This window comes from Pristiophorus japonicus, chromosome 14 (genome assembly GCF_044704955.1).
Source record: "Pristiophorus japonicus isolate sPriJap1 chromosome 14, sPriJap1.hap1, whole genome shotgun sequence".
In the NCBI taxonomy this organism is placed as follows: domain Eukaryota; kingdom Metazoa; phylum Chordata; class Chondrichthyes; family Pristiophoridae; genus Pristiophorus; species Pristiophorus japonicus.
The window spans coordinates 126,255,310-126,279,052 of record NC_091990.1 but is presented as its reverse complement, the minus strand read 5'-3'; the positions used below and the strand labels follow the sequence as shown (position 1 = coordinate 126,279,052).

At 43.1% G+C, this 23,743-nt stretch overlaps 1 protein-coding gene across 1 annotated transcript; it reads left to right on the top strand.

Annotated features, from left to right (window-relative positions):
* On the top strand, window positions 1–21,631 carry ccnd1 (cyclin D1). Its single transcript, XM_070899595.1, has 5 exons — window positions 1–345; window positions 1,732–1,947; window positions 3,169–3,328; window positions 8,750–8,898; window positions 18,008–21,631. The coding sequence occupies exons 1-5, from the start codon at window positions 148–150 to the stop codon at window positions 18,161–18,163; spliced, it is 879 nt and encodes a 292-aa protein (XP_070755696.1). The 5' UTR covers window positions 1–147; the 3' UTR covers window positions 18,164–21,631.
* The last annotated feature ends 2,112 nt before the right edge of the window (window positions 21,632–23,743 follow it).

Below are 23,743 nucleotides of genomic sequence, written 5' to 3'. Positions count from 1 at the left end.
AACAACTCAAAAGGCAATTGCGTCACTTGCGGGCAAGTTATAGTTAAGTTTTTTTCTCCCTGAACTATAGCCTCCAGAGGCAGTAGCATCCCCCGTTTTAGTCAATAGCACAGAGAGAGAGAGCGAGAGAGAAAAAAAGCCCTCGCAATGGAACATCAGCTACTATGCTGCGAAGGGGAGACCATCAGAAGAGCCTACAAGGATCCCAATTTAATCAATGATCGCGTCTTGCGGACCATGCTGAGGACCGAGGAAAACTGTCTGCCGTCCCTAAGCTACTTCAAGTGCGTTCAGAAAGAAATCGTGCCATCCATGAGAAAGATTGTTGCGACTTGGATGCTGGAGGTTTGTATAGAGAATTATCTAAATATAAATATGTATATCTATATATACACAGGAGCTTACATGTTGCCCTTTGGAGAGCTTAAATCGGACCCACTCTTGCCCGTATCTTCCAGATAGTTTAAAAAAAACTTTCCTCTGATTTGGGGAAGCCAGCCTGTAACCTGACAGCAAACTGTGGGGACTTGTCACACCTACCCCTGCAAGTTTCCCCTCCGCTTCGCTCCTTTCCCCCCCTAATTTTATTGAATTTTTGTCACCCTATTTCCTCTGCCCCCCATTTGGACAACTCACCACCCCCCTCCTCCCTCATCTCCACCCCACGATACTGCCTTGTGCTCGTAGATTTTGCAATGCCCTTCTATATCTTGTAGAGAGCGAGGTGATGTTGCATTTCAAAGGCCGGCTTCTGGTCGACGAGAATACAATCTTTTTTTCCCCCCCGTTGTTGCAAAAGTTTGCCCCAATTTCTGGGGCTCAGAAATTAATTTAAAACCCCTAAATAAGCTTGTACACGTATGCAGTTCGATGCGTGCCAGTATTATACGCCATCTTTGTTCCATATTGCGCCGAAACCCCTCAGAAGTTTCACTTAAAACGCAAGTCTGGTGAAATCCAGGGGTTTTATGCTTCTCCGGGAGAATTGGCAGTGGGGGGATTGCTGCTCAATTTCGAGGCGTTTCGGCGTGCAACTGAAGGAAATTGACACGATTCTTTGTTGAAACCGAAGGGGCACCCACGTTCCAGCCTCTCAAGAACTTCCCAGGAACTTCACACTCGGAGGAGAAAGAATTAAAACTGAGGGGAAACCCGTGGGGTCATTTGGCAGGAAAATTAGCCAGGCGCAAGGCTGGGACGGTGTTGCGTATTTTCGTGCCATTTTCGCCCGTTTTTGCGCCCGTTCTGTATTTTTAATCATTTTTTGAAATTGCACAGGATAAGGCTTCCTGTGATGTCGGCGCATTTCACTCGCAACTTGCTCCCCGCACCGCCACCTCCGACTGCACACCCCCCGGGGCACTGAAATTTAGTTCTTTTGAGGGGTTTCCCCCGCCTGAAAATGCCAAAACGACATTGCAACCGAAAAAGCACCGCCCGGGGGAAATTTTCGTCTCATTTCCAGCGGCCGGGCTAATTTTTAAATATTTTTTAATATTTTTTGAAAAGATGACGAAGTGAAAATTCAAGTCCCGACTCTTAATGGGCAGAGAGAGAGAAAAGAGAGAGCGAAAAAATGTTGTGTGTCGGATGACACTTAGTTGGGTCCGAATTTGTTGGTCGGAATAAGGAAATTAGTGCCCAGTGCCCCCAAAGAGTTGACTTTGTGTTCAAGAAATCTTTTATTGAGCTAATCTATTGCATTCTCCCACTTGTTCTTTCTCCCCTTAGGTTTGCGAAGAGCAGAAATGCGAAGAGGAGGTTTTCCCGATAGCCATGAACTATTTGGACCGATACTTGTCGATTGAACTGACGAAAAAGAGTCACTTGCAATTATTGGGAGCAACTTGCATGTTTCTGGCATCGAAAATGAAGGAAACTATTCCATTAACAGCGGAAAAACTCTGCATTTATACCGACAACTCCATCCGGCCCGAGGAGTTACTGGTAAATGGCACTCCCCCCCCCCCCCCCCCCATCACATATCAATTGGGGAAATAATCTCAATTTCCCTAAAACAAAACTTTCTTTGCATCTGAAGAAGATGACCCCCCCCCGTTATATTAATCATCAATAGTTCATTTTCTCGCTCTCAAATCATACAGCAAATGCAAATACCAGGAAATTCTCGAGAGCCCCGATAGATGCAAATTTGGGAATTCTGCAAACTTTTTTTTGCCCCCCACCTCCTTAGTGATGTTGCTTGTCATATTTGCAAGCCTACTCAGCCATTCTTAATAATCTAGATCAGTAATTTTTAAATTAATTTTCCATAAATTTTTCCATTTAAGATTCCACTCCCCAGTGTCCGATCCCATTAAGAAGCCCGTCAAGATGGCTTTAATTGGGGACCCATATTTTATGTATTCTTTGCACTTGGTCCAAACTCCAATGTGCCTCTAGTTTGCAAAGTAAAATAGCCCAATATATATATTTTTTTAAAACACGAAATTATTAATATTTTATATTGCCATTCATTTTAGAATCGTGATTGGGGACATTTCGTATTTCTCGATGTTAAAGTTTGCAAAACTGAATATTGCACGGTTCTGGGGCTTTATAATGGGAACGTGCAGTTTGAAAACCAGAACCTCAAATGTACCTATTTCAACATTTGACACTTTCCCAATGTCTTGTATTTCCAAGTCGACTGCTCCATATGCGAGTCGTTGGCGCCCTCTGTTGACATGAACGCGAGTCGGCAACCAGCCCCATTATGATGCTGCTGTTTCCGCACGCAAACCAATCTATTAATACAGCGCGGTGCCTGTCAATAGGATGATGAATGAAGAGCAGATTTTTTTTCTATAAGAAGTATACTCTGCGAGTCACAATTGAAGGCCAAACAGGTCTCTTGTTTGTTTAAAACTCATGGGCACAATTTGAACCATCAAAAATGAAAGTGTCAATAAATTATAGCCAGCTTCTTCAATTTGGAGTGGATATTGTACAGTGGGGGAACATATTCATATATTCATATAAAAAAACAATCTCATTGCTGCGTTACTATGGACTAGACTTACCATTAGAGGTTAAAATGGATTCACCCTCAATAAAACAATCCCATGCCCCTTTTTGTCATTTGTGTAAACTGCAATGTATCATCCCCGCCCACAGGACCCGACACAGCCCACTATACATATATGTGTATATATGTTTGTCTTTCAGCAAATGGAGCTGCTTGTTCTCAACAAACTGAAGTGGGATCTAGCCTCTGTGACTCCTCACGATTTCATTGAACACTTCCTCAGCAAGCTACCCATCCCCAAGGACAGCAAGCAGATCATCCGCAAACACTCCCAGACTTTTGTGGCTCTCTGTGCTACAGGTACGGAGTCTCCGCGCAATCAGGCGTGTCGGATGGGATTGGGACGGGAGGCGGGGGTTGTTGTTATTTCTCCAATAATATGCCTAATAATTAGGAGCCATACATTTCGATAGAACACTTCGAGTCACAATGTAAATGGTCTGTTAATTCCAATTTACGTAACAAAAAAAGGTACGGATTGCGGGGAAAATAATAGGAATGGAGAGATGAGATCCCCACCATTGATTAATAAATGGATCATACTGTACAGGAAACCCAATGAAAAATAACTTGCAGCCAACACAGTACTTCGTGCAGCAATTGGCACCGATTGAATGTGACATAATGGGTTACAGTTTTAGCGGCTTTACTGTACAAGTACGCTGTGGGTACAGCTGACAAATATGTGAAACTAGGTAGTTTTATCTTCACTATATTGAAAAAGCAAGAAGCCAAGATTATGTTGGGTGTTGTGTTTTTACAGCACAGGGTGAATGAAGTGAGTTGTGTCTCTGCTTCTCCACTGTTAACTATTTCCTGAATGTGGATCCCAGGGACTGCTGATGATACCAGCACAGATGTAAAGTAATCGGAAGGAGGATTAGAGAGGAGTTGAGAACTTTTCTTACCCAGAGGGTGGTGGGGGTCTGGAACTCACTGCCTGAAAGGGTGGTAGAGGCAGAAACTCTCACCGCATTTAAAAAGTACTTGGATGTGCGCTTGAAGTGCAGTAACCTACAGGGCTACAAACCAAGAGCTGGAAAGTGGGATTAGGCTGGACAGCTCTTGTCGGCCGGCACGGACACAAAGGGCCAAAGGGCCTCCTCCGGAGCAGTAATTTGAATCACTTGTACTTGAGCTTGACTTTTCTCTGCTCTGGGACGAGTGTTCAGAAGTTAGTGTGCCAAATCTATGACGTGAAGGCTTTGTCAGAATGAGCATTTTGCTGTTGGCAGAATTCAGGTAGGATTGCAGATCCATGGAACTCAAACTTCCTGTTAAATCATCTGAACTATTTTTTAAAACCCCTGCATCGGAACTCTGCTCCCATTTTCCTTTCCACTAAAGCTAACCTTCATGCAGTACTTAGTTGGAGCCATGGACACTCATACTCCTCACTCTAACTACCAGGAGGCTAGAATAGTGACAGAATAACTCGGTCCTTTTTTTCACCAATATTTCTGCTCCCCACTCACCCCCTTCCCCCCAAACCTTACCCTCTCCTGAAAAGAAAGACTTGCATTTATATAGCACCTTTCATGAGCACCAGAAGTCTCAAAGCACTTTACAGCCAGTATGTTGCAGTACAGGTCCACAGACATCCTCTTTCACTTTTAATCGTGTGAGTATTAATCACAAATGTTGGGAGGGAGGCCATTCATCCACAATAGGCATCGTAGCTGAGCTAGCTGCTGTCCTCGCCTGACACCTACATGCACGTTTGCAGCAGATGGTGCTGGAAAGCAATCAGGAACAGAAACACTGCCCATTTCAAAACATATATTTATCACCACGTGTTCCCCACTCCTGCGTGCTTGCCTAAACTTGGGGCTTTGAGGTTCTTTCTAATATGCTGGCTAAATTGAGAGTAGCTGGGATTGAGCCTGGAACCCTCTTAGCATTTATGCCCAAGATACTGATCGGATAAACTCCTGGAACGTCATGGAAATCCTGAACATGTTGTGCACTTCTGTTTGTCCTCTCACCCAGGCCACAACATAGGTGACTTGCCTGGTGCTGGCAAAGCTCGCCCTCTAGAGGAGCACTTGGGGAAATGCAAGCAGAGACCAAGATGCCAACCTTGGATCTTGGGTTGTGTCTGTCTGCCTTTCAGCAATCCAGTTCGCTTTTCATTATCTCATTGTTTGTAGCCATGTCACAAAATGTGAAGAAAGCACATTTGAGGAATCCACATACTGCCTATAACCGAAATTATAACCACAAAGTGGTTGAATTCTTTATAGGCAGTTGTTAGTGCTTTGTCACTAGTTGGCTCCTGTGCACTGGAATTTTGCCGCAGTATTGCCAATTCCATCTGGCCTAAGAGGACCGGGCACAGCTTGGGTCCACGTCATTCGTGTCTGAGGACTGGTAAAGGCAAAACAATATATAGTTGTTATTGAGACATTATAGAGGCATAGTCATTACGCCATTTGGCCCATCGAATCCATGCCGGCTCTCTGTAGAACAATCCAGTCAGTCCCATTCCCCCGCTCTATCCCCGTAGCCCTGCAACTTTATTTCCCTCAAGTGCCTATCCAATTTCCTTTTGAAATCATTAATCATCTCCGCTTCCACCACCCTCATCGGCAGCGAGTTCCAGGTCATTACCACTCGCTACATTAAAAAAATTCTTCCTCACATCCCGCCTGTATCTGTTGCCCAAAACCTTAAATCTGCATCCCCCTAGGCCTTGTACCATCAGCTAATGGGATCAGGCTTTCTCCATCTACCTTATCCAAACCTGTCATAATCTTGCACACCTCGATCAGATTTCCCTTCAATGTGTTTTGAAAACAAGCGCTGAATCCAGTTGAAGTTGGCTGACATGAGTTGTTGCTGTTTTGATGCAAAAATGTTTCATTCAGCATCGCCAGATAACTAACCAATTCCCTTAAAGCGCCGTAATTAAAAACAATAGCAAAGATGTACTAGTTACATTCACACAGTAGTCAATAGTGTCGGAAGCCACTTATGAGGGTTGACAAAGTCGCTCTTTTTAAAAAAAAAATCAAGCTTTTGTTAATTCACCTCTTTTGCAGATTAACAAAGTTTCAGTCATGACCAAAGCTGCCGGTGTCCTAACTCTCACCAAGTCCCACTCCCCCAACACCCCTATGCTCACTGACCTACATTGGCTCCTGGTTAAGCAACGCCTCGATTTCAAAATTCTCATCCTTGTTTACAAATCCCTTCATGGCCTCTCCCCTCCCTATCTCTGTAATTTCTTTCAGCCTCACAATTCCCCGAGATGTCTGCGTTCCTCAAAATCTGCCCTCTTGAGTATGCCTGATTATCCCTGCTCAACGATCGGTGGCCGTGCCTTCAGCTGCCTAGGCCCTGAACTCTGGAACTCCCTGCTTAAACCTCTCCTCCTCTCTACCTCTCTTTCCTCCTTTAAGATGCTCCTTAAAAGCTACCTCTTTGACCAAGCTTTTAGTCACATCTGCCATAATTTCTTCTTGTGTGGCTCGTTGTCATTTTTTTTTGTCTTGTAAACACGCCTTTGGATGTTTTACTACATTAAAGGTGCTATGTCAATACAAGTTGTTGTTGTTGTGCAAACTAGGAGTTTGCAGAGAATGCAACGTGTACACTTTTATTCAGAGAACAAGTCACAGAGATTCGACTTGAGGAAGTTACGGAAAGCGCAGAGCTGAGTGTGGTGTGGCTCAAGACCCTTTTAACTTAGTGCGTAAATTGAAAGCAAAGTGGTTTAGGAGTTTGTTGTTTGCTGTGGCTTTACCCGTGCATCTGAGAAACCTCTTGGCCCTTCCATTTACTTTGAGGATGGCAAACTTTTTAAATGTTTTTTTTTAACCAGGTTGTACCGCACTTTGCTGAGCTGGCAGTTACAATGCAGGAACAAATCCGGACAGTTCAAAGGTTGAGCATTGCTGACATTCCAGTACTTTGATCAATGGCTCCAGTTACTTTTTTTGGCGGGGGTGGGGGGGGGAGGTTGAGTGGTGGGGGGGGGGGAAGAGGTGAGGAGCGGGCAGGGGTTGAGGGGGTGGGCCTAAAGCCTGAAACACAACGTTTGCCCTTCAGGAAGGATCAGAGCGCATAAATAGAGCACAGAAGTAATTATCCTTTACAAAAGATTGAACAAGAAGTGGGGAGGGGGGTGGGGTGGGGTGGGGAGGGATGATTTAAAATAATTTTAATGGCAGGGATTACATTCAAGGTGATGTTGAGCAGAATTCCTTTTATTCAGCCTCTGAATTGTCTGCTTAATAGAGCTGGATTTTGCTAAAGACCTTCTTTTGTTCTGCGGTAGGTCAAAAAAATTACCAGTGTTGTTTGAAGTTAACACATAATTGCCGGTAATGAATAGATCTTGGCATGGACAAGTGATGCTGGAATACCTCTTATAAGAAATAATCTATTTACCATAAATTGAAATGGCATTCACGATAACCTGAGCTCCCGGGTAAAGATTCCGTAGCCAGGCCGGTGCAGGTTTTTAATTACATATTTCTAATAATTATATAGTTTAAAATTGTTATTAATGACACACAACTTGAAACAACTGCACCTCCGCTGCTCTCTCGATTCTGTGCTGCTTCAAGAATGCGACTCGTCGGGACCTGTCATATCTGTGCCAGTGAGTTCTGTGAGCAGTTTTGATTTGCCTGAATGAAAGGTTTTCATTCATGGCCCCCAGCCCCGGGTTGTGATGGTACTGCTTCATTTAGAATTGAAGGAGTCACTCGTCCTGTTTTGTTTTTTTTTTCTTTCTTTTCTCTCTCTTTTTTAACAAAGAAAGAGGTTTGGAAGCTTTTGTCTTCCTCCGGGGTGGCTGGGCTTTCTTCTTGCAACACAGAAGTTGTTTATTCCTTTCGGATGAAGTCTCAAGATAGGCTGGGAGGGATGTGTGCTTGAATTGATGGAGGCGGGGAGGGGGGAGGGGGGTGATGGAGGGATTCCGGCCACCACCCCCCACTCTTTTCCCTTTGTCGGCATGTCGGGTCCAATTCATCTCGCCGCACGGAACCCAGTTTCTGTGCTCTCAATACCGCAAGATGAGGCGATGGGAGGTAGGCAATGATGCCACACTCTTCACTCTGGGACACCCAATTATAAGCCAGAGGTGCCCTCGCCCACCCACCGAACCCCCACCCCCACACACACCACCCTTCATTAATATGCTGAAATTAGTAGCCTCCGGTACAAATAATTCCTTGTTGCGCGTGACAAAAGGGCAGACCATACTGTTTGTCTGGAGCAGTCGCGAGCATAAAAGTGGACACAGAAATGTGTCTTTTAGGCTTCAATGTTACGTTTCCGCCTCCATAGATGTTGGCCAAAGAGGGGCACACCAGTACCACAGCTAGCTCTGGAGGCCCTACTGCCCCCCCCCCCCCCCCCCCCCGCAGATGGCAGGGCTCTAAATCGCAGTGATGCAGGCTCACAAAAAGACCCCCACGGGAGTGGTCTCGAGTGTGGACCTACAGCACTGCAGTCTGGCATGGGGCCTCGGTCGGCTGTCAGCATGGTGTCAGATCAGGAGGCCACTGAGCGCCTGCCAAGTTCTGGAGGCCTTCCCGTCACTTAGTTCTGCCACATATCGCTGAGCCTACAGCCGCAGCGATGGGAGCGTAGCCAACGCATCGCAACAAATAATTAAAAAACACAAAAGGCCGTACGAGTCTGCCGCCTTTCGCCCGCTCCATTCTCAAGTTCCCGTTGTGAAATTCTCGCCACTTTTCTCTTTTGCAGATGTCAAGTTTATATCGAATCCACCCTCCATGATCGCCGCTGGCAGTATGGCCGCAGCAGTTCATGGCCTCCATCTGGGCAACAGCAACAGCTTTCTTTCCTATCAGTCCCTCACAGACTTCCTATCACAAATCATCAAGTGTGACCCGGTAAGTGCTCCCAATTTCAGAATCAGGAATGTGCTTTTTTTCTTCATACTATTGACTTTACTCTTCCATATTAACTTTCAAAAGGGAATTGGATAAATTCTTGAACGGGGACAAAACTTGCAGGGATATGGGGAAAGAGCAAAGGGAATGGAACAAATTGGATAGCTCTTTCAAAGAGCCGGCACAGACATGATGGGCCAAATGGACTCCTCCTCTGCTGTATCTTTTGAAGAGTTTGCAACCTCATTTCATAATTGCAGTGACTTCCATTGCAGTGACCCCTACCCCGCCATGCACCTTTATGTCCCTGCCACATATTATTGTGTTAGATATCAGGAATTCTACCTGTTTGATTGTGTCTGTGTTCAGACTTTGACGAATTTGAGGCACGTTTGCTTTGCTATTCGCATTACAATTACCAGGCAAGTGCTTTACGGTGTCACATAATCACTGTTGAAAGCTGTTTCATGTTCTGCTTTTTTGAAATACATGGAAGTGTTGATTGTGTCTAATGTATTATAAAATTTAAAAGACTAAACATATTTCTTCCCCTCTCTCCAAAAAGGCTGCTGACAGGATACAGTTCCACAGCTGTTGTCTGGTGCCTTGCCCAAGTGGTCGTTATTTAATGCGTGAGCCTAGATAGCAAGTGTAGGCAGCTTATTCAACCGTGTTGGGAGGGGGCGGGGGAGACACTTTTCACAGGAAAAGTAGATCCCATCATCACCCAAAGATCACCTAATTGAGCTTTGCAGCGGGAGTCACTGGTGAGGAAACAGGAGCGAGAGTGCTGTCTGATGGCTCTGAGGCCAGTTGTGGCAACCTTGCTTCTCCCTTCACTGGGATCGGTGACCGGAGAACCGACTGGCCAATCGGGTCTTGCATCTTCCTGGCCTGTGTGGCTCAGTACAACAGGCAGCCCATAAGACTTGCGTTGGATGAATAACGGTGTTTAATATATAATTGCCTTTAGTCACAGCTGCAATGAAGTACTACATAATCATAAAAGTATACCTATACACTGCAATGCCAGTGTTACTGATTAAAGAATTTCAGTCAAAAATTAATAAAAGCTTAGTGGGTGTGAAATGCCCAGATAGGGAGGCCTGGAATGGAAAAGATTTGAATGGCTTAGCAATAATAGCCATGTTATGTACTTGTAACTCTTCTGCATTCAATAGAACAATGGCTTTGTGATGTGTGTGACTCTTTAGTGGCCATCCAGCAATTAATAGTGTATCAGTAGAGACAGGCAGAGGGTTAAGCTTAAAAGGAAATGGCTCATAAGAAATGTGATAAATGGACCTCATGGTGTCTGTGACCTTTATGTGTGGCCTGTAACCCGACACCTCTTAATGTCAAGTTGGGCCAACATCCTTTATTGGAGGTTTCCTAATGATCTGAATCCAATTTTATTGCACCTTGCACCTACACTGCGAAAGTCATCGGGCCGAGCAGCCTAATGGCGACATTAGCTCATTGTCAAAGCAGAGATTTGCCTGATTTACGCCGCAGCATTCTTCTGCCTGGCTGGACAGCAGGAGATGTGCCTCAGTAGGAACCGGGGCAATAAAGCAGTCGGGGATCAATTGGCCGAGGAAGAAGGCTTTTTTTTAACAAGGAGGAGGCTAAATGCAAATGTGATCTCGGATGCAGAGATGGGCTTTTGTTTGTCCATCACAATGCAGCGGCCAAACATTGTGTTAGGTCAAGAGTTCTGCGTCAGAATTAACTTTAGCAGCACTCGACGAGGGCCAACAGTATGGACCTAAAAGCAAAGGTTGCCTCCGCAGTGTTAATGGGAAACACAACGTTTGAGAACGGTAAACAAAAAAAAAGGGTGTGTAATTGCTTCTCGAGAGACGATAATTACAACTGATTTAAATAATGTAGTGAACTGACGCTTAAGAACAGAGCTACATTTTCCCGTGCCTCTTCCCAAGAATTAGCCCCATCAAATCTATGCCAGCAGGAGAAACGAGATATTTCTAGTTATTGCTCTTGTTTGCTTTGTACTGCGGGCAGTGCTGTTGGTTGAGGTCACAAATATGAGGCAAAAATAATATAGCGCAGCGGTTGGCAGATGAGGTGGCCTGGCTAATTCTTCACGTTGTTTATTAATCATAGGAATCCTTCTTCAGTCACTTTCCACCTGGGACCTGTGATGCACTTGGTGGTTGACATAGGATTTGTACCCGAGATATTAACAATAATCCTGTTACGGCACTTAAGTTAATCGTTTAACAAGATACAGGGGTGGGTAGATCATTTTAACCCACCCGTCCAGCAGGAATCTAACCAACCCTTCCCTTTTTTTACACCCTGCCCGATTTTACTTACTTTCTAATCATTTTAATGGCAACATTGGGCGGAATGTAAAACAGGCGAGCAATCTAATCTCGTCAGTTTCCCTTCCTGGCAGGTTGAAATTACTCCTGATTCTCTGTACTCAAAAAAAAAAAAACTTTTTTAAAATCAGAAATTTGAATTGTAAATAATTATAGAATCATAGAAAAATTACAACACAGAAGGAGGCCATTTGGCCCATTGTGTCCGTGGCGATCGAAAAAGAGGTATCCAGCCTAATCCCATCTTCCAGCACTTGGTCCGTAGCCCTGTAAGTTATAGCTCTTTAAGTGTACATCCAAGTACTTTTTAAACGTGATGAGGGTTTCTGCCTCTACCACCCTTTCAAGCAGAGTTTCAGACCCCTACCACCCTCTGGGTGAAGAAATCTTTCTTCATTTCCCCTCTAATCCTTCTACCAATTACTTTAAATCTATGCCCCCTGGGTATTAACCCCTCTGCTAAGGGAAACAGGTCCTTCCTATCCACTCTATCTAGGCCCCTCATAATTTTATACACTGCAATTAAATCTCCCCTCAGCCTCAGCTGTTCCAAGGAAAACATAAGAACACAGGAATTTAGTGCTGAAAAATTATGGACTAATTTGAATTGGACCGTACATTCATAGTAGCCCTTTGTCGGTATAATCCCAGAATGCAGATTTAATTGGAATTCGACAAATAGAATTCGAACTGATTTAGCCATTCGAAGTGAAATGTGTGGAGGAGAGATTACCGTGACTTCCTAATACTGATAATAGTAGGATGTTCTTTCTAGGTGCGCACACAAACCTAACTTGAAAGAAGAAACGTTACCTGAGTATATATAATACCTTGGTTCTGGCTCAGTCACCTTAGCGTTGGGTCTAATTTCCTGTTTTCACTTTGATCCGCCAGTAATTGGAACCCAAATTAAGCATAATTGGGACCCTTGGGCAGTCTTCTACTTTACAAAAAGACTTCCCCCCCATTGTGTGAGCACCACAAATTTGTTGGGTCTGATCAAGTTTCCAATACCGTAATTGTCTTTTGCTTAATCTTTTGCCTGCCCACACACCTTAGATTAGGCATATTTTATTCTCGGGAGATCCTAGCTGTGAGAACACCAAAAAGCAAACATATCACCGTTCAGTGGCCCCACCACCACTCTCAGAAACACTTGAGTTGCTGTTTAAAGAAAGATGCATACAGACGGGAGAGAAAGGCAGATTTATTTTAAGTAAAAGATCTCGAGAGATAGGTCTCTCAAAGTGCGGAATAGGTGTTCTAGTCATGCCCTTTTCATTGGACACGCACCTCTTTTATTTTATATTTACATTTTAGGGAGGAGAAAAAAAAGTTACTTTTCAACAGATTCAACAATTCTAAACCCCTCCCCCCCATCCCCGGCGATAAATGAATGGTGGCACTGACCACTAACACTTGGTTGTGGAATGGAGACAGTAGCCAGTTCAAAGTCCGGCTCTGCCCTGGTCCTGATCTGAACCTCTGGCGACGAGGCATTCAGTGAACGCGATGGTGTCTCGCAGCAGGAAGAGCGACTCAAGGCATATCCATGGTTGCTAGTTGCCGGGACATCGGTGAAGTCTGGGAACAGGCCTTCCTCTTTCACCACTTCCCCCCCCCCCACAAAAAAAACCCTTCTCCCGTTGTTGTGCCCTTTTTATAATGAGAAACCACTGTGCATGGCAGAAAATGGAAAACTTCCAAACAGCCAACGAGAGTTTGGATCTGGCTCAAGGGAGAAACCTAGGGGGCGAAATTGCCCTCTGCCCCAACCATATGATGATTCTCCACCCAGAATAGAGGGATTTTTCCCTCTTTTCCTGTTTGATTTCATTGGGGCAATTTCCCTCGCAGGGTGGAAAGGCGTCGCTGCTGGGCGGTAAGGGGTCGGCAGGGCGGAAACCAGTTTCCGTCGCTCCCCCCCCGGGGGCAATTTCGGATGGGTCAGCCCATCCGCCTACCCCCAGTCGGAAAAGCCTTACTGCTTCTTGGAGGCGATAATGGACCTTATGGAGGGGGGCAATTTTGGCCCCATAAGGTTTTAGCGAATTTTCCTCTTTTCTGTTTCTGAGGAATTTGGACCTGTGTGCAGCCCAGTCTAGTGGCATTCCTATGTGAATCTCACCTGTGGGAGTGGGGAGTTGTCTCAGCGAAACTTCTCTTTACCTGACACTCAAGCTATGTCCAAGTCTTTATGATTTTCGCCTGCCCTTGCCTTCTCATTCTAGCCCAGGATCCCTGAAACCACATATAGCACCCCCACTACAACCCCGACTTGTGATTGGCAAACTCAAGCCAAACTAAAGAACAAAAATCCTTCGACCTTTCCTGGTCTGGGTAGCTCAGCAACACACCTTTACCTTGGAATAGTTGAGCACTTTACTAGTTGCATATTTGTAGCTTTACGTCACGGCTACTACTTTCTAACACTTAATCAAGCAAGAGTTCAAAGTCTTCAACTGTCCAAAAAAAGTCCTTGGATATTCTGTATCCAATATATCATGCACAAGAAAAATGGCTAGTTAATTTTCTGGGATTTGTGGTGCTATTTTTTTGGCTTTAATGCAAGTGGATACGAGAACAGAATTTAAATGGCTCTCTCAATGGCCAAAGAAAGTGCTGGGTGTGTGATGCTGACCTTCGGAGAGTATTAACGCAGCAGTCCATTTAATGTTGGGTCCTCGATCTTGGTTCCTTTGTCTGTATTGATCTCAGCTGATGGGGCATTGATGCCCTAATGGTGCCCTTTGATGTCCCCGGGGTACAAGGTGAGAAAATTTCCCACTATTGTTAGCTATGATTATGAAGATTAAGAAGATCCCAAGTTTGTTCCCTGGTCTGTGCGGGGTTGGTCGGGGTGGCGGTAGAGTTGCTGCTGTTGTTCTCAGTGCTGCTGAATATCGGAAACAAAAAAAAAACAGCGGGGCAATAATTAAATCCAAATAAGCAATTCAGAGGAAACATACGCAAAGAGTGGTTAGAATGTGGAACCCGTTGCCACAGGGAGTAGTTGAAGCGAATAGCATAGATGCATTTAAGGGGAAGCTAGATAAACACATGAGGGAAAAAGGAATAGAAGGATATATTGATGGGGTTAGATGAAGAGGAGTGGGAGAAGGCTCATGGTTGGGCCGAATGGCCTGTTTCTGTGTCGTAGATTCTATGGAATTCCTACAGACAGCAAAGCATTGAATGTAGGCTGTGGTGTGTTTCCCAGCAGGGGTGTGTTTCCCACACAAGGGTTATCCAATGACCCGTGCTCTGTGTGTGTGTGTGTGTGTGTGTGTGTGTGTGTACGCATGTGCGCACAGACATTGGGTGAGGCCATGATTGAGCTTGACTGTCAATGCTCCAATGGTGGCATGGCCCACCATCTAATCTCACAAGTGAAAAAGTGTCCACTTGAGTGAGATTCTGGATGGGCGCTGGCTCCATTGGAGAAATGTAAGCTGGCATGTGTCAGTGCTTTCAGGCGAGGAGAGAGCAAGGGGCAGAAAATGGAATGAAGACAGAAGATGCTTACTTTCAAACAATGCATTGCTCCCGATAATCTATCCACTATTGTGCCACTTACATCGTTATTTCTAGGGGAGTTGCTCGTGCGTTTGCACCATCAAAGATTTTGCCATTGAGAAAGAGGTAGCATAATTACAGTTGCTCGCTTCTGTTGTTAATGTGCGTTTGCCTCTGAGGAGGAATGTTGTTGGATTTGAGCACATGCGCTAGGCTGACACTCGTCCTATCTCCCTGTTCCAAGTGATTTCAAGTCAATGTTAAAAGATCCCATGACACTAATGAAAAAGCATTTATGTGCTCCGGGGCCAACATTCTGCCATCAAACCAATGTCACCTAAAACAGATGAACTAGTAAATCAAGTAGACAATCTAGGGGATTGTGATACATGCAAAATGGCTGCTGTGTTTGCCTGTATTTCAGTAATAATTCATTGTAAGGTGCTTTTGAGTTGTGCAAGTCTTGTAAATAATACAAAATGAGTGAGGTGAGAGGATAAAAGACCACAGTTAATGTTTTCCTTTTTCTGGCTCTTGTCTGTCCTTGGCAGTGAGTGTTATTTTTCGCCCCCACCACCACCCCCACCCATGGTATTTGTCAAGTTGCTGCGGTTTCAGTCCTTGTACCATTCTTTCCCAAGTATCCAGACATGCATTGTTGTCCTTTTCAAATAGAAACGGAGGTTGCTTTGAACAAATAGGTAGCAAATGTCATAGGTCCTAGGTGTGCTCCCCTTCTGCCGCTTCACAGATGTGTTTGATGTTGGACTCGAGGTCATTTCGTGTGTAATCGTCAAAAAGATACCATCAGTGGTGTTTGGGAAATGGCGAGGAAGTTAATAGACAGGCATTCTTTTGTCACTCTAACTAAATAAGCCCTGGGAAAGGTTTAAAGGAAGGTGACCCCTGTCCTTTTTCGGCCTGTACTGCCTGACACAACATGATTGATGGCAATGAGTCTGTAGTAGTAATGCTGCACTGACACTTTGTGAAGCAAGCGTGGTCTGAACTGCACTGAACACGGATCAGATTATTGCTGCCGTGTGAGCCATGCATATTTCAGCTGTTAAAAAAAAAACTTGTGGCAATGTTTTGCAAAGTGTCTCTATCCCAAAGGAAGTATCAGATTTGGATTTAACAAAAAACGTGCATCGAAAAGTCGTTGATTTGTAATACTCTGTACTGGCCACTGGCACCATGTAGCTGAATTTGCACTTCACAAAGTTCTGAAGTTGGCCTGTGCCTATTTCAGTGATGTCTGTGGCAGTGGTGAAGTAAGGAGAGCAAATTGCACATTAAGCATATCAGTTGAAGTATAGACCGAGAGAATGACACTCTGGTGAGGCAGCAAAAAGTCTCCTGTTCTTCCAAAAGTGTCATTTGTTCCCAGTCATGCAAATCATAACAGAAGGCACTAATTTATCATTTGAAGAGTGCTTTGACTGCAAGGATTGACATGCCAGAGGTCAAAGAAAATCAGAGGGAAAGGTCACATCACGATGCGCCTTCAAAAAAGAAAGCCAAAAGCAAAAGAGTTTCTAAATACATTGGATCGAACAATTCTATAATTATTGTTTTTGTGGGGAATCTAGACAGCTTTTTGCCCCAAATCCCAAAATGGTTTCCATTGGGACTGACTGTATACCAGGAGGCACAATCCTAGAATGTTACATACAACAGAAAAATATCATGTTCGTACATTTTTCCGCTGTACTGTAAACTGTACCTGGAGGCTTGATGTTGTTGAATGTGGGCAGCATTGAGCTTGTCCTGTATTGCTCTCTCTGGTAGATCAATGGTCAGTGCAGTGATCTGCGTCAATCGCTAAACTTCATTGATGCGCTTTCTGTAACTGCATCATCGACTCTTTAAGGACATTGCGGCACCGTAATATTTTGGAGGGTCGCAAGGAGCACTAGCACTAGATGCAAAGTTGTTTATCTTGGTCTCCAGAAACCTTGAATTGAGCTCCCTTGATGCTACAGTTGACAAAATGCATCTTTATACATGGTGTAGTACTGAATTACAGACTAGGAAAGTCTTTAGTTTGATCATCAGTGTGTGCTGAGGGCAAAATTCAGCTTCGGATTCTACTCCTGATTGCTGTCCAATGATTCCTCCTGAAAAGTGTGTGTGTGTGATTATAACAGGATTGAACTCTGCTATGAGATGGGTTCCATGTTTTTGGAATTCCCTCCCTAAACCTCTCCACCTCTCATTCATTCCTCCTTCAAGACAACAACAACTTGCATTTATATAGCACCTTTAACGTAGTGAAATGTCCCAAGTCGCTTCACAGGATTATGAGATTAAAAAGATGCTCCTTTAAACCTTCCTCTTTGACCAAGCTTTTGGTCATCTGCCCTAATTTCTACTTGTATGGCTGGGTGTCAGATTTTTGTCTTGTAACACTCCTGTGAAGCGCCTTGGGATGTTTTACGGTGTTAAAGGCGCTTTATAAATGCAAGTTGTTCTTTTGAATAGCCTGCTGACACTCATTTGTTCAGACTGACAAATGGGCACTCTGGTGAGGTGCTAGGGCATGATTGTCATTGTGGAACCATATTCCAACCCACATTATTGTCTTCGATGTGGTTCCACTATGAGAGTCTTGACAGTAGAAATAAAATTTGGCAAGGGGATAATCTTGACTTCAGCCCTACAACCCTCCAAGAATTTTCTGGCTTCTTGCACATCCTTGATTTTCATCACTCCACCATTGGCGGCCATGCCTTCAACTGCCTAGATCCTAAGCTTTGGAATTCCCTCCTGTAATGTATGCACCTGTGAGTATGCTCACCGGCTGGTAAAGCTGTTAAGTTGTGAGTGGCTTAGCCAGTCATGTGATGTTCATAAGACGCAATAAAACGCCAGCCAGTTGGGTTCAGGGTGTCTACGATGAGGCAGGTGGTTGTGAGCCTGATGGATGAACTGGTAATCTGTAGTGTGATTGTTAAACCTTTGTTAATAAACCAACTTGTTCTTAATAACAATGTATTGCTATGAATTCTTAAGCAAAGAACCTATGAAGCAAATACATTACACCCCCCTAACCTCTCTGCCTCTCTCTCCTACTTTAAGACACTTCTTAAACCCTACCACTTTGACAAACCGAATATCATCATATGTGTCTTAGTGCCAAATTTTGCTTGATAATGCCGTGGGAAGTGTTACTGCATTAAAGGCGCTATGTAAATGGATTTAAAATTATTTCTTTTCTCCCTTATTTGTTTGTTTTTACACAGGATTGTTTACGGGCCTGTCAAGAACAGATCGAGTCACTTCTCGAGACGAGCCTGCGCCAGGTACAACACAACAGCATATCCTCGGAAACAAAGACTGTTGAGGATGAACTGGACCTCTCCTGCACACCGACTGACGTGCGAGATGTGAACCTATGATGATTGAAGAGGGGTCACTGGCTACTTGCAAGGAAATGCTCGCTATATATATATATATAAATATATATCAAAAAAAAAAACATCATGACCTCCCCTCCAATATCTCTGGCACGTTGTAAAAAGAAGGGAAGCACTTCCTTTTTGCTTTCAGTGCTCCTGTGTTCACCATGCGTTTAAATATGAAATAGTCTGAAACTGATTGTTTTTAAAAAAAAAAGCAAAAGAGAAGGCATTTGCATAGCCGAACACATGTGTTATGCTTCAAAAAATACATGCAGATTATATGAGACATTAATGAAAGTGTGTTTTTATATACAAAAAAAAATTTGAGTGTTTATGCTAAGTTTATAATAGACAATAGAAAATGTCACTAGGGGAGGTAATCGATTTGATTTTTTGAGAGTGTGAATGAACCATTTTTAATGTAGAAGAGGGTTTTAGGTAGTAACAATTTAATCTTTTTTCTAAAAACAAGAGGAGGGAAAAAATGTAAGGAAAAAATGCATAGCTTTTACTGCAACCTAGGCTTCTCTATACCTGCTTGCATATATGTCTAGTCACTTTATAATCGGTTTGTCCAGATGTTTATTTGATTCCTTAGTGCTTATCCTCTTCACCTTATAAATGGTTGATGTAACCCATTGGTGTATTTTAGTTACCAGCATTATTATTATGTATCCTTCAGAGTCTGTGGATTACCTGTACATAAGGCTTGCTGGGTGCCAGCTTATTATTACTCGTACAGGTCCATTTTACTACTCGTGGCTAAGTACCTAATTATACACACACTTACTAATGCTATAATACCTTTTTAAAGTCTTTGTGTCCTTTAATTTTATTGTTTGACAGAAGCGACCTATGTAAATAGAATTGCTGGCTGGAGTCGACCCATTCTGGCTGACCAATGACAGGTATAATCCATGGCCTATATTTCTTTTCTCAAACCATTCCATTTCAAAGCACTTTCAGTCAATAGATTTTTTTTTAAATCCTTTCTTTTTGTGGAAATTTAAAAAGAAAATAAAAAAAAAATGGAATGGTTTAGAAATATTAAATGCTTGTCTTCGCAAAGCAAGTAATGTTGACTATGGTGTTTGAGAGGGAAATGGAACTTGGGATTGTGACATTCCAGTGAATGATAACTACATTCCAAAAACTGCTGGCATCACTGACCTTTTTTATAGAAAGAACAGTGTGTAGAAATCTTTCATGTGCCAACTAATTTATAAATGGGGCCTGTGTAGATGTATTCTTCAGGTTTTATCAGCACACGTAGAATGTAACCATGTTATTCCGGAAACTATTTGCTTAATTATCCACAACTAAAGATAATTCTTCATGTAATTTATTTATAAGGTAATGTAGTTCTATTTATTGTAAGTCTGAAGTAGAAGAAGCTTCCAGTAGAGATACATCAGAGTTCAAGGCTTAAGTGTTTGTGTCACGGATGTAGGATCTTAGTCCTTATGCAAAAACGCCTGTTCTTTCTCCACGCAGTAAATATAAGTGTCTTTCTTGATACTCGAGTGTGCCGTAAGGCATCTTTAGAATAACAAACGAAGATCCTCAGAACAAGAATTTCTAGATGGTTTGAGGGAGCATTCGCTATCGGTGGATTTACTGCTGTGACTGATCTCCGTGTAAGATTTTGTTCTCTGAGCCTGCGTGTGACGAAGAATTCTGTTCCTGGCCAGACATGCGACTGAGCAATGATCGCGAAGAGTGCCGAGCGAACGCATGAACTGGGCTACGGTTAGCTGTCAAGAATGGGGATAATTAACTTTGAAACCAGCTTGTTTTTTTGTTTAATGGCATCCCAAGTGTGTTTGAGATTGGAAGGATATATCGGCATAGACCCCTCCCACCCCCGAACCCCATGCCACCCCCAGGCCACAGTTTTGGGGTGATGTGACTCCCGTCGGAAAGTGAAATTGCCGTTGGCCTGAAAGCTATCATTCTGGTCAAAACTTTGTGGCATTTTTCACTTGACGCGGGCAGGATTAACATGTCCTTGCGCAAGCTCTCTTCTTTTCCTCTGCGCTGCACATGATGCTCTTGAGAGTTCCACGGTTAAAACCGGCTGGGAAGGAAACTTGGTGCTACCCTTTCTGGAGACGCAAGCCACAGTCTGTTGAGACCAGGTTTTTTTTCTTCTCTAAGGTTCTGTGGCCTGATGGACATATGAGGCAATATTGGTGCTTCTAGGGGCGAGTTCCAGATGGGCGGGATGAGGCAGAAAACCTGAAATTTGCTGCTGCTATCACACGTCCCATGTTCAGAGTACTGTTGGATTGGATTCGTTATCATTTATATATTTTTTAATTGCAGGCCCCATTTATAATATATATACCGTAAACGTGAAACACCATAGTTTCAGTTTTAGTAGAATCAGTCTTCTTGGAGAAGAGTTGTTCCAATGTCCCTCCCCCCCCCCACCCCAAACACACAACCCCAGCTTTTAGGTATTGATAGAAAATTTGCACATCTTGGTATGTACTGATGCTAGAAAGTAGTAGAGGGGAGGAGGAGAAACTAAACTCAGTTTGAAGTCGCGGTGTGAGGAGAATGTGATGGAGAGATGTTTGTGTGATACTGCCGTTTATGGTGTTGATTGTAAGAAATGGAGTGGACACTCCTTTGAGCTGCTATGGAAAGTTCCCAGCTTGGTTTGAAATTAACATTTTTTTGCTTTTTCTCTTTTTAAAAAAAAAAAATTTTTTTTTTCTTTTTTTGTCATTGTGTTTTGCTGCTATTTCATGGATCAGTTTTTATTACAATGCCATATACTGCCATGTTAGAGGTTTTTTAATTTTCTCATAGAAAATTATGATATTGACATCGGTTTTTGTAGATTTTTTTTCGTTAATGTGATCAGTTCTACTTAATGTGATTACTGCTCTATTCCAAAAAAAAGGTTCCTGTTCACATTACCTCAAACTACAGTTAACCAGACTTTTTACACCGGGTTTTTGTTTCATATATTGCCTCATAGTCCTGTTTTACTGAAAACTGAAATGCGTTGTACATTTATCTGAAGGGGTTCTGCATGAAAATGCTACAGGCTCCAAGAGGGTCTGATGTATACTGTCTGAATTTCAGGAACATTTGCTTACCTCAAGTCATTTCTGCATGTGGCATCTCTGTTCTTCTGAACCTTCCATTTTATAACCACAATGCTGCACAGACAACAGATGTTGGTTGTACAAGGTTGTGTACCGAAAAGGCAGTGTACTGTATTTTTATATTAAAGAAGATAATCTGTACTGAAAGGCCAAAGGCTGAATAGGGGTTTCACGTACCGACAAAGATGTCTGTTTTTTTTTTAAATCAATGTTTCACATATTTTCAGATGGTCACAATCTATATAAAGCATTCAATTACAAATTTGTACTTTTATATTTTACAAAATGTCACTGTTCATGGTCTGAAATGCACATTTTCACAAACGGACCTGTACTAGACAAGTTTCCAACAAAATAAACTAGAAATAAAAATATTTTGAAAACCTAATTATTGTGCTTTGTTTTTTTTTCAATCTTTCCTTTGGGCTGTTTGGATTGTGACGTGCAAAAATGGCAACAACAGAATATAACTTGCATCTGCGTAGCATCTTTCACTTCCTCAGGACATCCCAAAGCGCATCACAGCCCTCGAATTAACTTTTTGAAGTTGACATAGGTCAGGAGCTGGTCAGCCATATTGGTCCCGAGGCCAATTCCTCTTCTTTGGGATCTGGGTGTGTGCACTTATCCAACCAGGGATCAAACGGATCTCTCTGCCTGCTGCAATGAGCTTGTAGCAGTCGCGATGATTCCTTCTGGATGCTACCATAATTCATAAAATTTCACCTTAATTTGGCATGTTCACTTTGAAATGCCATAAGGATCGGTTAAGTTTGCTGATCTTAGTTGGGGTGCTGAGTGGAGGTGGGGGAGCAGCAAAATCTAGACCAGATACTTACGGCATGGACATGATGGGTCGAACAGCCTCCTGTGCTGTAAATTTCCATGATTCCATGGACAGCGGGCAACAATCATGGGACACCTGTGGCTACTTCACACATCTAAGCAAAGCAACATTGGGATTAAGGCTTATTGGAAGAGATTGATGTATGGCATGGGGGACCTAAACTGGGAAGGATGAGAAATAAATAACTACAGTATTTGGACAGATGTTTTGTCAAAACCTTTAAATAGTGTGAATGCCGCTAAGAACATTTTGTTCATAACGTAGGTTTGTGAACTGAGATTGTAACAGGGTGAAGCCAAAAAAAATCTAACTAGTCCTATAAATTTTAGACTGTTGTCCAGAGATCCCCTAGTTTTAGGGTTTATGCGTGGAAAGCTCTTTCAAGAGCCAGCACAGGCACGTTGGGCTGAATGGCCTGTGCTGTATGAATTAATGACTGAACCCCAATATCCAAGGAATGCATGTCAATAAGAGTTGGGAATGGAATCTTATTAATATGGAGGGCGTTGATCTATATTAACCCACCACCTTCTGCCTCAGCATCTACTGGTTCATCAAGGACATCGGCCAGTTCCAAAATGGAGGGCAAGGCCCTGGCTCTGCCCATCATGCAACAAATATGAGTCTCACTGGAACACCTTGTCAGAAATACGTAAATTGTCACACCCTAACTCTCAGTCCTTTGCAAAAACGTTTTCTCTTTTTTCAAATATCCGGTCCAGAGTAGAAGGAACAGCCTGCCTATCTCATAATCAGACATAAATGGACAAAGAACAAGGAAAGAGATAGCAGGAGGGCTAATAAAAGGCTCAGTCAAAGATGTGCGTTGTAAGAAATGCCTTAAAGGAGCAGAAGAATGTGGAGAGGCAGAGGGGTTTAGGGAAAAATTTGCGGAGTGGCTGTGGAGCTTATACTGCATACACTGCTGAAGGCATAGGTGTTAATGGTGGTGTGTATCTAAAAAAACATGATTACATTTACTCATTGAATTGTCTTTTAACACTTTCATTAAAGCTTTTTCTTCAAGGCCCCTGCATCAATCCGTCTTTCAGATGAGATGTTAAACCGAGGCTCCGTCTGCTCTCTCATGGCACTATTTCAAAGAAGAGCAGGGAAGGTTCTCCCCGGTGTCCTGGCCAATATTTATCCCTCAATCAATATCACCAAAAAACAGATTATCTGAGTCATTATCACATTGCTGTTTGTGGGAGCTTGCTGCGTGCAAATTGGCTGCCGCATTTCCCACATTACAACAGTGACTAAACTTCAAAAGTACCTCATTAGCTTTAAAGCACTTTGAGACGTCCAATGGTCGTGAAAGGCACTATATAAATGTAAGTCATTCTTTCAAGCAGAAGCCTAAGCTTTGATTGGATACTTTTTGCTCAAGATTTGTCCAATTACAATTGTGCGTTCTGAGCATGTAGGCGTTGCAGAATTTCCCAGCATGCAATCTATCAACTGGAGTCGAAGGGTCGATGGGTGTGTATCTTCTTTCTCTTGACAATTAGAGTTCCTTTGCTATTTTATTCTAAAAGACTTTGATAGAAATTGGAAAGTGAATTTCAAAGCTTTCACTGCAGGCAAGTGATGACATATAAATGCATAATG